The sequence below is a fragment of the Hemitrygon akajei genome, chromosome 5, assembly GCF_048418815.1.
Source record: "Hemitrygon akajei chromosome 5, sHemAka1.3, whole genome shotgun sequence".
NCBI lineage: Eukaryota > Metazoa > Chordata > Chondrichthyes > Myliobatiformes > Dasyatidae > Hemitrygon > Hemitrygon akajei.
In genome coordinates, this window is record NC_133128.1 from 187,871,316 (window position 1) to 187,887,431 (window position 16,116).

At 43.7% G+C, this 16,116-nt stretch overlaps 1 protein-coding gene across 1 annotated transcript in view; it reads right to left on the bottom strand.

Annotated features, from left to right (window-relative positions):
• lrp2a (low density lipoprotein receptor-related protein 2a) overlaps positions 1-16,116 on the bottom strand; it is a 396,886-nt gene that overhangs the window by 144,841 nt on the left and 235,929 nt on the right. The window contains exon 45 of the mRNA XM_073047514.1: positions 12,604-12,805. Coding sequence (XP_072903615.1) covers positions 12,604-12,805 — 202 coding nt within the window. The remainder of the gene's footprint in view (positions 1-12,603; positions 12,806-16,116) is intronic.

Genomic DNA, 16,116 nt, shown 5'->3' on the forward strand with positions numbered 1-16,116 from the left:
GGAGCAGATAGGGAAACAGATCCTGGAAAGGTGTAATAATAACAGAGTTGTCGTGATGGGAGATTTTAATTTCCCAAATATCAATTGGCATCTCCCTAGAATAAGGGGTTTACATGGGGTGGAGTTTGTTAGGTGTGTTCAGGAAGGTTTCTTGACACAATATATAGATAAGCCTACAAGAGGAGAGGCTGTTCTTGATTTGGTATTGGGAAATGAACCTGGTCAGGTGTCAGATCTCTCAGTCGGAGAGCATTTTGGAGTTAGTGATCATAATTCTATCTCCTTTACAATAGCATTGGAGAGAGATAGGAACAGACAAGTTAGAAGAGCGTTTAATTGATGTAAGGGGAATTATGCGGCTATCAGGCAGGAAATTAGAAGCTTAAATTGTAAACAGATGTTCTCAGGGAAAAGTACGGAAGAAATGTGGCATACGTTCAGGGGATATTTGTGTGGAGTTCTGCATAGGTACGTTCCAATGAGGCAGGGAAGTTATGGTAGGGTATAGGAACCGTGGTATACAAAGGCTGTAATAAATCTAGTCAAGAAGAAAAGCTTACAAAAGGTTCAGAGAGCTAGGTAATGTTAGATATCTAGAAGATTATAAGACTAACAGGAAGGAGCTTAAGAAGGAAACTAGGAGAGTCAGAAGGGGCCATGAGAAGGCCTTGGCGGGCAGGATTAAGGAAAACCCCAAGACATTCTACAAGTATGTGAAGAGCAAGAGGATAAGGTGTGAAAGAATAGGACCTATCAAATGTGACAGCGGGGAAGTGTGTATGGAACTGGAGGAAGTAGCAGAGGTACTTAATGAATACTTCGTTATTCACTATAGAGAAGGATCTTGGTAATTGTAGTGATGACTTGCAGCAGACTGAACAGCTTGAGCATGTAGATTTTAAGAAGGAGGATGTGCTGGAGCTTTTGGAAAGCATCAAGTTGGATAAGTCGCCGGGACTAATGAGATGTACCCCAGGCTATTGTGGGAGGCGAGGGAGGAGATTGCTGAGCCTCTGGCGATGATCTTTGCATCATCAATGGGGACAGGAGAGGGTTATATTCTGCATGGAGGTCGGTGACCAGTGTTGTGCCTCAGGGATCTGTTCTGGGACCCTTACTCTTCATGATTTTTATAAATGACCTGAATGAGGAAGTGGAGGGATGGGTTAGTAAGTTTGCTGATAACACAAAGGTTGGGGTGGTGTGGATAGTGCAAGGCTGTCAGAGGTTACAGCGGGACATTGATAGGATGCAAAACTGGGTTGAGAAGTGGCAAATGGAGTTCAACCCAGGTAAGTGTGAAGTGGTTCATTTTTGCAGGTCAAATATGGCAGAATATAGTATTAATGGTAAGACTCTTGGCAGTGTGGAGGATATGAGGGATCTTGGGGTCGTCCATAGGACACTCAAAGCAGCTGAGCAAGTTGACTCTGTGGTTAAAAAGGCATATGGTGTATTGGCCTTCATCAATCGTGGAATTGAATTTAGGAGCCAAGAGGTTGCAGCTATATAGGATGCTGGTCAGCCCCCACTTGGAGTACTGTGCTCATTTCTGGTCGCCTCACTACAGGAAGGATGTGGAAGCCATAGAAAGGGTGCAGAGGAGATTTACAAGGATGTTGCCTGGATTGCGGAGCATGCCTTATGAGAATAGGTTGAGTGAACTTGGCTTTTTCTCCTTGGAGTGACGGAGGATGAGAGGTGAACTGATAGAGGTGTACAGGTAGTCCCCGAGTTACGGACATCCAACTTACGAACAACTCGTACTTACGGACTGAGGAAAGAGAACGCTGTACGCCATTTTAAGTCGGATCACGACACCGTCTGTCATTTTAAGTCGTTGCCGTTGACACTGTGTTGAGTGTTGTAACTTTGTATTTGGCTTAAATTTTTCTTAGCAAGATTCACCCTGACCGCACCCCGCCCCCTTTTTCCGGTCAGCTGGTGGCGCAGTGAGATCAGCTCCAGGCTCGAGAACGGAGGTTCCTGAGTTTGATCCAGTGACAGACCGCTTCTGAGTGCGCCGGGTTGATGTCGAGCTTGCAACTCGACCTCATTGAAAAAAACACTGCCACCTCCAGTTTAAATTCCCATGCAGAATATTGAGGAGGATCAAATACTCAAACCCAGCACAGCCCCTACTTGTCCCATTCAGCCTGTCTCAATGCGGTGGACTTTAGGACCCAGGGAATTCAGTGCGGTGGTCCTTAGGATCCGGCGGAGCTCGGGACCCGCCGCCCGCAGTGTTTCTGTTCCGTTGACAGGAAGTGATCATGATTGAAAATAAAGTGGAAATAATAAAGCGTTTGGAAAGAGGTGAAACATCATCGGTCATTGGAAAAGTGTTAGGCTACAGTCGGTTGACGTTCGGAACAACTTTAAAGGATAAAGTGAGGATAATGGAGCATATTGAAGGCCCCGCCCCGATGAAAGCTACAATTATTACTAAGCAACGCAGTGGTTTAATTATTGAAAGACATATGTTTCTTAAGTGTTTTATATGCATAGAAAGGTAAAATATATACTATATACTAAGACAAATGTTTGACTAACTGACGCTAAATAATACCGGATGTACTTGTTCTGACTTGCATACAAATCCGACTTAAAGACGGACTCAGGAACAGAACTCGTACGTAACCCGGAGACTGCCTGTATAAGATGATGAGAGGCATTGATCGTGTGGATAGTCAGAGGCCTTTTCACAGGACTGAAAAGGTTGCCACAAGAGGACACAGGTTTAAGGTGCTGGGGAGTAGGTACAGAGGAAATGTCAGAGGTAAGTTTTTTACTCAGAGTGGTGAGTGCGTGGAATGGGCTGCCAGCAACGGTGGTGGAGGCGGATACAATAGGGTCTTTTTAGAGACTCCTGGATAAGTACATGGAGCTTAGAAAAATAGAGGGCTATGGGTAACCCTAGTAATTTCTAAGGTAGGGACATGTTCGGCACAACTTTGTGGGCTGAAGGGCCTGTATTGTGCCGTAGGTTTTCTATGTTTTTAACTCTAAACCTAATCACAGGACAATTTATGACCAACTGACCTACTTGGTATGGCTTTGGACTGTAGGAGGAAACCGGAGCACCCAGAGAAAAGCCACACATTCCACAGGGAGGAGGTACAGGCAGTGCCGGAAATGAACTCCGAACACTTTGAACACTCTGAGCTGCAATAGCGCCACGCTAATCGCTATGCTACAGTGGCAACCACTACACATAACTTTTTGAGAAACTGAAGCTGTTGTAGCCAAGTTTGCAAATGCTACAAAGAAAGGTACAAGAACAAGTTACTGGGACACAAGAGTCTGTAGAGAATATTCATAGAAACATAGAAAATAGGTGCAGGAGTAGGCCGTTCGGCCCTTCGAGCCTGCACCGCCATTCAGTATGATCATGGCTGATCATCCAACTCAGAACCCTGTACCTGCTTTCTCTCCATACCCCCTGATCCCTTTAGCCACAAGGGCCATATCTAACTTCCTCTTAAATATAGCCAATGAACCGGCCTCAACTGTTTCCTGTGGCAGAGAATTCCACAGATTCACCACTCTCTGTGTGAAGAAGTTTTTCCTCATCTCGGTCCTAAAAGGCTTCCCCTTTATCCTTAAACTGTGACCCCTCGTTCTGGACTTCCCCAACGTCGGAAACAATCTTCCTGCATCTAGCCTGTCCAATCCCTTTAGAATTTTATATGTTTCAATAAGATCACCCCTCAAACTTCTAAATTCCAGTGAGTATAAGCCTAATCAATCCAGTCTTTCTTCATATGAAAGTCCTGCCATCCCAGGAATCAATCTGGTGAACTTTCTCTGTACTCCCTCTATGGCAAGAATGTCTTTCCTCAAATTAGGGGACCAAAACTGCACACAATATTCTAGGTGCGGTCTCACCAAGGCCTTGTACAACTGCAGTAGAACCTCCCTGCTCCTGTACTCAAATCCTTTTGCTATGAATGCCAACATACCATTTGCCTTTTTCACCGCCTGCTGTACCTGCATGCCCACCTTCAATGACTGGTGTACAATTACACCCAGGTCTCGCTACATCTCCCCTTTTCCTAATCGGCCACCGTTCACATAATAATATGTTTTCCTGTTCTTGCAACCAAAGTGGATAACCTCACATTTATCCACATTAAATTGCATCTGCCATGAATTTGCTAACTCACCTAACCTATCCAAGTCACCCTGCATCCTCTTAGCATCCTCCTCACAGCTAACACTGCCGCCCAGCTTCGTGTCATCCGCAAACTTGGAGATGCTGCATTTAATTCCCTCGTCTAAATCATTAATATATATTGTAAACAACTGGGGTCCCAGCACTGAGCCTTGCGGTACCCCACTAGTCACTGCCTGCCATTCTGAAAAGGTCCCATTTACTCCCACTCTTTGCTTCCTGTCTGCCAACCAATTCTCTATCCACATCAATACCATACCCCCAATACCATGTGCTTTAAATCTGCACACTAATCTCCTGTGTGGGACCTTGTCAAAAGCCTTTTGAAAATCTAAATATACCACATCCACTGGCTCTCCCCTATCCACTCTACTAGTTACATCTTCAAAAAATTCTATAAGGTTCGTCAGACATGATTTTCCTTTCACAAATCCATGCTGACTTTGTCCGATGATTTCACCTCTTTCCAAATGTGCTGTTATCACATCTTTGATAACCGACTCTAGCATTTTCCCCACCACCGATGTCAAACTAACCGGTCTATAATTCCCCGGTTTCTCTCTCCCTTCTTTTTTAAAAAGTGGGATTACATTAGCCACCCTCCAATCCTCAGGAACTAATCCAGAATCTAAGGAGTTTTGAAAAATTATCACTAATGCATCCACTATTTCTTGTGCTACTTCCTTAAGCACTCTGGGATGCAGACCATCTGGCCCTGGGGATTTATCTGCCTTTAATCCCTTCAATTTACCTAACACCACTTCCCTACTACAATGTATTTCCCTCAGTTCCTCCATCTCACTAGACCCTCGGTCCCTTACTATTTCCAGAAGATTATTTATGTCCTCCTTAGTGAAGACAGAACCAAAGTAGTTATTCGATTGGTCTGCCATGTCTTTGTTCCCTATGATCAATTCACCTGTTTCTGACTGTAAAGGACCTACATTTGTCTTGACCAATCTTTTTCTTTTCACGTATCTATAAAAGCTTTTACAGTCAGTTTTTATGTTCCCTGCCAGCTTTCTCTCATAATCTTTTTTCCCTTTCCTAATTAAGCCCTTTGTCCTCCTCTGCTGGTCTCTGAATTTCTCCCAGTCCTCAGGTGTGCCGCTTTTTTTTGCTAATTTATATGTTTCTTCTTTGGACTTGATACTATCCCTAATTTCCCTTGTCAGCCATGGGTGCACTACCTTCCCTGGTTTATTCTTTTGCCAAACTGGGATGAAACTGATTTCATCAGTTAAGTGAGTGCGGGAAAGTTTAATAATGTAAGAAAATTTAAAGTGATCCATTTTAGTAGATTGCTACGAGGTATACCCCAGGGTGGGACTGGACAAGATATACCCCAGCCTACTGTGGGAAGCGAGGGAGGAAATTGCTGAGCCTCTGGCGATGATCTTTGCATCATCAATAGGGGTGGAATAAGTACCAGAGGATTGAAAGGTTGCAGATGTTGTTCCCTTGTTCAAGAAAGGGAGTAGAGATAACCCAAGAAATTATAGACCAGTAAGTCTTACTTCAGTGGTGGGCAAGTTGATGGAAAAGATCCTGAGAGGCAGGATTTATGAGTATTTGGAGAGACATAATATGATTAGGGATAGTCAGCATGGCTTTGTCAAGGGTAGGTCATGCCTTACGAGCCTGATTAAATTACTTGAGGATGTAACAAAACACATTGATGATGGTAGAGCAGTGGATGTAGTGTATATGGATTTCAGTAAGGCATTTGATAAGGTTCCCCATGCAAGGCTCATTCAGAAAGTAAGGAGGCATGGGATCCAAGGAGACTTTGCTTTGTGGTCCAGAATTCGCTTGACCACAGAAGGCAAAGGGTGGTTGTAGATGGTTCGTATTCTGCATGGAGGATGGTGACCAGTGGTGTTCTGCAGGGATCAGTACAGGGACCCCTCCTCCTTGTGATAAATGACCTGGATGAGGAAGCAGAAGGGTGCTGATGACACAAAGGTTGGGGTGTTGTGGATGGTCTAAAGGACTGTCAGAGGTTACAGCGGGACATTGATAGAATGCAGAACTGGGCTGAGAAGTGGCAGATGGAATTCAATCAAAATAAGTGTCAGTAGGTCAAATTTAAAGATAGAATATAATATTAATGGTAAGACTCTTGGCAGTGTGGAAGATCAGCGAGATCTTGGGGTTCGTGTCCATAGGACATTCAAAGCTGCTGCACAGGTTGACTGTGTTATTAAGAAGGCGTATGGTGTCTTGGCCTTCGACAACCATGGGATTGAGTTCAAGAGCAATGAGGTAATGTTACAGATCAATAAATTAGTTAGACCTTACTTGGAGTATTGTGTTCAGTTCTGGTCACCTCACTACAGAGAGGATGTGGATACCATAGAGAGAGTGCAGAGGAGATTTACAAGGATGTTGCCTGGATTGGAGAGAATGCCTTATGAGAACAGGTTGAGTGAACTTGGCTTTTTTTCCTTGGAGCAGCAGAGGTTGAGAGGTGACCTGATAGAGGTGTATAAGATGATCAGCGGCATTGATTGTGTGGATAGTCAGAGGCTGAAACAGCTAACACGAGGGGGCCATTAAGGTTCTTGGAAGTAGGTACAAGGGGAATGACAGAGGGAAGTTTTTTTTTTAACAGAGTGATGGGTGCGTGGAATGCATTGCCAGCGAAGGTGGTAGAGGCGGATACAATAGTGTCATTTAAGAGACTCTTAGATAGGTACATGGAGCTTAGAAAAATCAGAATCAGATTTATTGTCATTGGCAAGTGACATGAAATTTGTTAACTTTGCGGAAGTTCAATGCAATACATAATCTAGCAGAGAGAGAAAAAAATAATTAAAATAAAACATAATAATAAATAAACAAGTACAAACTTTTGTAAATCAATTACATATATTGAATAGATAATTAAAATACTGTATATTAATAAAAGTGTCCAAAGTTTAAGTCCCTTCAGGAATCGGATAGCAGAGGGGAAGAAGCTGTTCCTGAATCACACTGAGTGCGTGCCTTCAGGCTTCTCTATCTCCTATCTGATGGTAACAGTGAGAAAAGCCCTGGGTGTTGGAGCTCTTTAATAATGAATGCTGCCTTTCTGAGACACAGTTCACTAAGATGTCCTGGGAACTTTGAGGGCTAGTGCCCAGGACGGAGCTGACTAGATTTGTAACCTTCTGTAACTTCTTTTGGTCCTGTGAAATAGCCCCTCCATACCAGACAGTAATGCAGCCTGTCAGAACGCTCTCCATGATACAACTATAGAAGCTTTTGAGTGTATTTGTTGACATGCCAAATCGCTTCAAACACCTAATAAAATATATCCACTGTCTTGCCTTCTTTATGACTACATCAGTGTGTTGGGACCAGGTTAAATCCTCAGAGATCTTGGACATCCTTGAACTTGAAACTGCTTTCTCTCTCCACTTCTGATCCCTCTACGAGGATTGGTATAAAATAAAGTGCTATGCAGTAGGGAAATTCTAGGCAGTTTCTAGAGTAGATGGCTGGCACAACATTATGGTCTGAAGGGCCTGTAATGTGCTGTAGATTTCTTTGTTTCTATGTCTCCGTGAACAAAAGAAATTGGGAAGGCCACAGAATACTCCCGTTTAGAGGTACCTGGGTGGCCTTGTAAATGAAATACAGGAAGCCGATTTTAGGGGCTCCCTTAGAACTAAATATAATTTACTGCCACTTCATTTCTGTTGGTTCCAAAGTGACTGATGAGGAAAAAGGCTCTAAAAGTAATCCTGGAAATTACAGGCCAGTAAGTCTGACATCGGTAGTAGGCAAATTATTGGAAGGGATACTAAGAGATAGGAGCTGCAAGTATTTGGATAGACAGGGACTTATTAGGGAGAGTCAACATGCCTTTGTGCGTGGTAGGTCATGTTTGACAAATCTATTAGAGTTTTTCGAGGAGGTTACCAGGAAAGTGGATGAAGGGAAGGCAGTGGATGGTGTCTACATAGACTTCAGTAAGGCCTTTGACAAGGTCCCACATGGGAGGTTAGTTAAGATTCAGTCGCTAGGTATACATGGAGAGGTATCTGGGAGTACAGTTAGATGAGAAGCTAGACTGGACTGCCAACACAGATGCCTTGTGCAGGAAGGCACAGAGTCGACTGTACTTCCTTAGAAGGTTGGCATCATTCAATGTCTGTAGTGAGATGCTGAAGATGTTCTATAGGTCAGTTGTGGAGAGCGCCCTCTTCTTTGTGGTGGCGTGTTGGGGAGGAAGCATTAAGAAGAGGGACGCCTCACGTCTTAATAAGCTGGTAAGGAAGGCGGGCTCTGTCATGGGCAAAATACTGGAGAGTTTAACATCGGTAGCTGAGCGAAGGGCGCTGAGTAGGCTACGGTCAATTATGGAAAACTCTGAACATCCTCTACATAGCACCATCCAGAGACAGAGAAGCAGTTTCAGCGACAGGTTACTATCGATGCAATGCTCCTCAGACAGGATGAAGAGGTCAATACTCCCCAATGCCATTAGGCTTTACAATTCAACCGCCAGGTCTTAAGAACTTTTTAAAAGCTATTATTAATGCTTTTTGAGATAGTGATTTAGATGCATATCATATTTTTTACTGAGTTAAGTATTGTATGTAATTAGTTTTGCTACAACAAGTGTATGGGACATTGGAAAAAAAGTTGAATTTCCCCATGGGGATGAATAAAGTATCTATCTATCTATCTATCTATCTAGTAAATTGGATTAGACATTGGCACAATGGGAGAAGTCGGAGAGTGGTAGCGGAGGATTGTTTCTCTGAGTGGAGGCCTGTGACTAGTGGTGTGCCACAGGGATCAGTGCTGGGTCCACTGTTATTTGTCATCTATATCAATGATCTGGATGAGAATGTGGTAAATTGGATCAGCAAACTTGCTGATGATACAAAGATTGGAGGTGTAGTAGACAGTGAGGAAGGTTTTCAAAGCTTGCAGAGGGATTTGGACCAGCTGGAAAAATGAGCTGACAAATGGCAGATGGAGTTTAATGCAGACAAGTGTGAGGTATTGCACTTTGGAAGGACAAACCAAGGTAGAATATACAAGGTAAATGATAGGGCACTGTGGAGTGCAGTAGGATAGAGGAATCTGGGAATACAGATACAAAATTCCCTAAAAGTGGCATCACAGGTAGATAGGGTTGTAAAGAGAGCTTTTGGTATATTGGCCTTTATAAATCAAAGTATTGAGTATAAGATTTGGAAAGTTATGGTGAGGTGAAAAGTTATGGTAAGGCATTGGTGAGGCCGAATTTGGAGTATTATGTGCAGTTTTGGTCACCAAATTACAGGAAGGATATTAATAAGGTTGAAAGAGTGCAGAGAAGGTTTACAAGGATGTTGCTGGGACTTGAGAAACTGAGTTACAGAGAAAGGTTGAATAGGTTAGGACTTTATTCCCTGGAGTGTAGAAGAATGAGGGGAGATTTGATAGAGGTATATAAAATTATGATGGGTATAGATAGAGTGAATGCAAGCAGGCTTTTTCCACTGAGGCTAGGGGAGAAAAAAAACCAGAGGACATGGGTTAAGGGTGAAGGGGGAAAAGTTTAAAGGGAACATGGGGGGGGCTTCTTCACAGAGAGTGGTGGGAGTGTGGAATGAGCTGCCAGATGAAGTGGTAAATGCGGGCTCACTTTTAACATTTAAGAAAAACTTGGACAGGTATAAGGCTAGAGGGATATGGTCCAGGTGCAGGTCAGTGGGACTAGGCAGAAAAATGGTTCGGCACAGCCAAGAAGGGCCAAAAGGCCTGTTTCTGTGCTGTAATGTTCTATGGTTCTATGTTCTATTGAATTGTTGAACTTCAGATTTTATCACAGCTGGGGCAGGAGGTACTTGGAGTGACTGGGTGGATAGGTTGGGTTTTCTTTCACCATTTATGCTGGGCTTCTGTGCACTCCCAACACATGATCTTGAGATTCTCAAGGCCATCCAGAATGTTCTATCTGTACTTAGGCAGCTCATGGATCAGGCTATCTCGGCTTTATTGTCAAAAGTGATGTTGCATTGTGGGGACAGAGGACTTTCATCATATGCAAGACTTGTCCTCCACCAAGTTCAATAACGGCTTGAAACTCAGCTTCTGAATAAGCATATATCAAACACCATCTGTATTATTTAACTCTGGCTGTAGAAAATCAGCACACAGCCTGAACAAGTATGAAATTTAGCTCTTATTGCAAAGAGGGGAACTGGACTCTCATTGCAAGGAGGATGGAGTATAAACTTGGGTGGAATGGCTACACCATACAAGGGTTTGATCTGACCTTTCTTGAGGTACACCATCAGTTTTATGAAAGGAATATACTTGCACTGGAGACAATTCAGAGTAGACTTCATATCCTGATTCCTGGGAAGAAGGGATTGATGTGACAAAAGGTTGAGAAAATTGATCTTATACTTTCTGATATCACAAGAATGAGGGATGATATTCTTCAGACACTTAATTCTGAAATGTAAATGCTGACAAAATGGTTCTGCTTCTTGGAGTATCTAGAAGTAGGGGACATAGTCTCAGAAGTGGGTGGCACAGTAAGGTAGTGGTTAGCACAACGCTTTACAGTACCAGCCACCTGGGTTCAATTCCCACTGCTGTCCATAACAAGTTTGTACATTCTCCTGCAGCCATGTCCTCCCACAGACCAAAGGCACACTTTGTTAATTGTATGTTAATTGGTCATTGTCAATTGTGCTGTAATTAGACTAGCGTTAAATCAGGGGTTGCTGTGTATCAAAGGACCTATTCCACGCTGTATCTCAATCAATAAATAAACAAACATCATCCCTTTTAGATGGGGTTCAGGAGTAACTTTTTTCTCTCACTATGTTATGTTTCTTTTGATTTTTGAGCAGAAATCTGGAAGCTAATGATTGAATATATTCAAAGCTAAGATAAACAGACTTTTGATTAAGAAGTGTCCCAGCAGTTATGGGAAACAGTGGACCTTGAGTCCAGAATCAGATCGGTATGACCTTACTCACTGACTCAAGGGGGCCAGAGTGCCTGCTCCTAAGTTTAATCCTAAAACTTTTACTTGGTTATGAAATACACTTACTTGGCACATGTATTTGTATTTTTTTCCAATCTGCTAGACCTTTCGACAAATGAGCTAAGAAAGAAAGGCTGGAAGTAAGAACGTTAATGTCTAGAAACCAAAATCTTTTTTCCAGGAGTTCAAAATGTTGACAGCTGTTGTATTGAGTACCAACTTGTTACCTGCTTTATTGAAAAGGTGAACATGTCACATGACCTGCATACCTGACAGATAGAGTTGGTATAATGAAACCATGGAATAATTATGAATTTAAAACAAAAGTGACCGGAAAAAGAAAGAGAATATGAAGCTTAACTTTATCCTCCTAATCCTTGTACTAATCTTTTCTGTTGGCACACAAGAATCTTTTAATCAGATTAAAACTTCAGAGGAAGTAGGATTAGGAAATCCATGTATTACCACAAATCACTCCAACAGAATCTACAAAACATTCTTTTAAAGGCAAGCCCTACCTTTAATCCACCTGTTGCAAAAATATAAACTGAAAAGAAGTGACACACAGAATAAAATCCAGTTAACTATTTGATTTGAATAACCTTTATGCCTCGAATTATCCATTTTGAAAAAAAATAGAAACCAAAGGAAAGTTTTCATGTCATTACAACCATCTCTTTGAAAAACTTTTGTTTATCCTAATTCTGCTCAGCAATTATATATGCATGTTTCAAAGATACAGCATCTCAGTTGTTGAAATTTTTGTTACATTTACTGCATAATCAAGCATATTATAATCACAGCAATGCATGCTTCCTAATTACCATAGCCTTTGGTTTATGTGAAAATATTTAACCAGATTATATTCTAATTAATGCGTAATCTCAATTAACACACACACACACACACACACACACACACACACACACACACACACACACACACACACACACACACACACACACACACACACACACACACACACACACACCCCCCCCCCCCCCCCCACCCCCCCCCCCCCCCCCTTACATGTACAGGCATATTCACATGCAAGACCATAAGATACAGGAGCACAATTAGGCCAATTAGCCCATCGGGCCTGCTCTGCCATTTCATCAAAGTTGATCCAATCGCCTGACTCCTCCCAGTATCCCTTCTTGCCTTGACCAAACAAGAATCCCATCAGCCTCTGCCTTAAATATACCCAATGACTTGGCCTCCACAGCCACCTGTGGCAACAAATTCCACAGATTCATCACTCTTTGGCTAAAGAAATTCCTCCTTATCTCTGTTCTAAAAGGACTTCCCACTATTCTGAGGCTGTGCCATCTGACCTTATGGTCCCTCATCACAGGAAACATGCTCTCCACATCCAGTCTATCGAGGCCTTTGAACATTCGATAGGTTCCACCCTTGCCATTCGAAAAGTTCTTTGAAAGCAACAAACCTGTATGAGGCCCTCACACACAATCCATTGGTGCATGCAAATTTTGTCCCAGGGCAGGACTGTGCTGTGCAATTCTGCTCTTCATCCAATTCATCGGAACAATCAGACACTCCATTACAGACCCATACCCAAGGGATGCACCTTCTCTCTGGAGGATGGCTGTTCACACACATGAATTCCACTTCAGAACAATTATGGCTTGCTGAAACAAAACATGCTGTAATTAATGACTGCTAAATGTTGGTTCACTGTATGATCAATCTTAATGTTGCATCGCAAGCTTTTTGGACTCCAGCAATGGAATTAAGAATGTGTAATAAATGGAGTAAGGTGTGATTCCTTTGCAACAATCATGAATATAGTACTGTGCAAAATTCTCAGGCACAGATATATATAGCTAGCGTACCTAAGATTTTTGCACAGTGCTGTCGTAATTATATGTGCTGCACTGCACTACTGCTGCCAAAAAAAAAAACAAATTTCATGACATATGTGAGTGATGATAAACCTGATTCTGATGTGGGTCTCTGTTATGGAGTAGGAGTGGGTAGGGGGAAGGGAGAGGGAGGGAGCAGGAAGCACCAGAAAGACATTCTGTAATGATCAATAAATTAATTGTTTGGAATAAAATTACCTTGCCTGGTGTATCAAGGCTGGATGTGTCTGCACCCGCACCACCTCCCATCACCCCTCCCCCCAGACTTCCTTGTGTCACCTGTCCCACACCCTTCCCACGGCGCTCCACCCCTGCCATTCCCAGCATCCTTCCCTGCCACAGATCTACAAACTTGTTCTCTGCTCCATGTTGACAAGTACAGTACTTTTCAAAAGACTTAGGCACTCTAGCTATATATATGTACTGTGTCTGAGACTTTTGCACAGTACTGTAGGTAACAAGGCTGCAAGTTTTCCAGTCTCATTGTTTATGTAAACTGTGGACATGGCAGCCCCTACTGATCCCAAGTAACAGTGCACTAACCTGCAGGTCACTATTGGACAAGGTGTAGCACTGGCTTAGCACCTCCCGCCCCCCGATCAGGGTCACGTGAAACCATGGGTGCAGCTAGTGTATACAACAGGGTGCATAATAATGATCATGATGCTGAAGAAGCCACTGAAACCCTGAGCAGAGACTCGGCGTAAGAGCTGAAATGCTAGCAGATGAGCTGGTTACCATAGAGAAGTTGCTGGGTTGCAGCCAGTTGTGCAGCTTCCATCACATCTGAGAGGAGATAATAAGGAATTTGAGGTCTAGCTAGTCTGGCAGCTCAGGAAAGAACTGTTGTTGATTCCCAGAAATGGCCTACATCTCAGAACTGAGATGCTGCACCATCCACCTCTGTCCACACATCAGCCCTCAGAGGCAGCCGTGGCACATTCCCTCAACGGTACACTTCACAACGCACAACGAGATTGTCGATTCATTGCTGTTAGAGCACCAGCAGAGGGCGAGAGCTTGCACCAGATTCAGAGTCAGAATCAGGTTTAATGTCACTGGCATACTGTCATTATCATCAGATTCCTTAAGGTTGTCATAGCTGGGGGTGCATAGTAAGGATAAGCTCCCACCACCTTTTACATTCTCCAAAACTGCGTACCTCAAATAGCCTCTGACGACCTAATACAGCTCCTGGCCTTTGCGTGTGGCTCAGCTACGAAGACCAATGAAACCATTTCTACTGGATGGAAGAGGCATAGGTGGGTTACTGGCACCATAAAACCAGCCGCTTTGGGCAGAAGGGGCCATGGCTGACAGCTCATCTAGGAGAAGGGAAACTCTGAAATCTCTGCTGCCTTGTGTCTACACCCACTCATGGAGAAGGATCCAGGAGTAAACCCCGAGGGAAAAATCCTGATCTGGAATCCCTAAGGCAGTCCTATGTTGAGTTCAATGTCGATTACTTATCTAGGCAGCTGGGACACAACATCATGGTCCACCCAGACCAACAGAGGCCTGAGAAGATTGTCATCATTATCATGATATACCATGTCATATGATGTGGGCAATCATGGTCTCAGATCATGATTGTGTTTGGCAAATTTTTCTACATAAATGGTTTGCCATTGCCTTTTTCTGGGCAGTGCCTTTACAAGACAGGTGAATTGAAGTGAATTACATACTTCACATACATGAGGAGTAAAAAATCTTTACGTTACATCTATATCTAAATGTGCAATGTGTAATCATAATAATTTATAATAAATAGAACAGTCAGTATGATATATTGCACACTCAAGTCAGTGTGAATTTATCAGTCTGATGGCCTGGTGGAAGAAGCTGTCCCGGAGCCTGTTGGTCCTGGCTTTTATGCTGTGGTACTGCTTCTTGGATGGGAGCAGCTGGAATAGATTACGGTTGGGATGACTTGGGTCCCCAATGATCCTACGGGCCCTTTTTACACAACTGTCATTGTAAATGTCGCCACTACTGATGTGCTGGGTCGTCCACACCACTCTCTGCAGAGTCCTGCGATTAAGGGAGGTACAGTTCCCACACCAGGCAGTGATGCAGTCAGTCAGGATGCTCTCAATTGCGCCCCTGTAGAAAGTTCTTAGGATCTGGGGTCCCATACTAAACTTTCTCAACCATCTGAAGTGAAAGAGGCGCTGTTGTGCCTTTTTCACCACACAGCTTGGGGGGAATCCAAGATGGTTGGAGGGAATCCAAGATGGCGGCGCAACGCAGCTTGCAGCGGCCACTCCAGAGCTGATTATCTGTTATTTGTGAAGCGGGGTGTCATGCGCAATCATAATCGGATGAAAAATGGATGTGGGAGCATGGAGGAACATCTGAAAATCTCCAGGAAGACCTTCTTCATTGCTACTGCTGCTGTGAGGTCCGGGTCTCTGCTGGGAAGAACAGGCCCCCAGTCCTCGGGGTTGCATTGACGATGGCCATTGGCAGGGCCGTCTTAATACGCTCGGCAGAGGATGGTGCTCAGAGAAGCTGTGCCAGAGGGGATGGTCAGAGGCTCGGAGGTTCAACGGCCTCGAAGTCCGCTGCGGTCAGGTTGCTTTCAGCGTGTGCTGCGTCTGCGAGGCTGAGTTCGACGGAACTTTCATTGTGTGCTGCGTCTGCGAGGCTGAGTCGGGTGGCGCCGTGGAAGTCCATAGCGGGGGTATTCCCTTCTGCCGCCGGCATGGGATGGCGAGTCTGTCGGGACCCTGAGGACTTGTGGAAACTGTGTGGTGACTTCTTTCGAACTTATAGTCCTTTAACATCTTTGGACTATTTTTACCATGCCCATGGTCTGTTTTTTTTATCAATTACGCTACTGTTTGCATTGTTGTAACTATATGTTGTAACTATGTGGTTTTGTGCAGGTCTTGTAGCTTTAGTTTTTGATCTTGTTTGTCTGGTGGATTTGGAGCTCCTTTCCGGGGAACGCGCTAAGATGGTAGCGCAATATTAATACGCAGCAGCCTCTCCGGACTCTGGATTGGAGATTGCCAAATGTTATGTGGATTTTCTGGTGTAGTCTGTTTTGTCATGTGTCATTCTGGACGAACGTT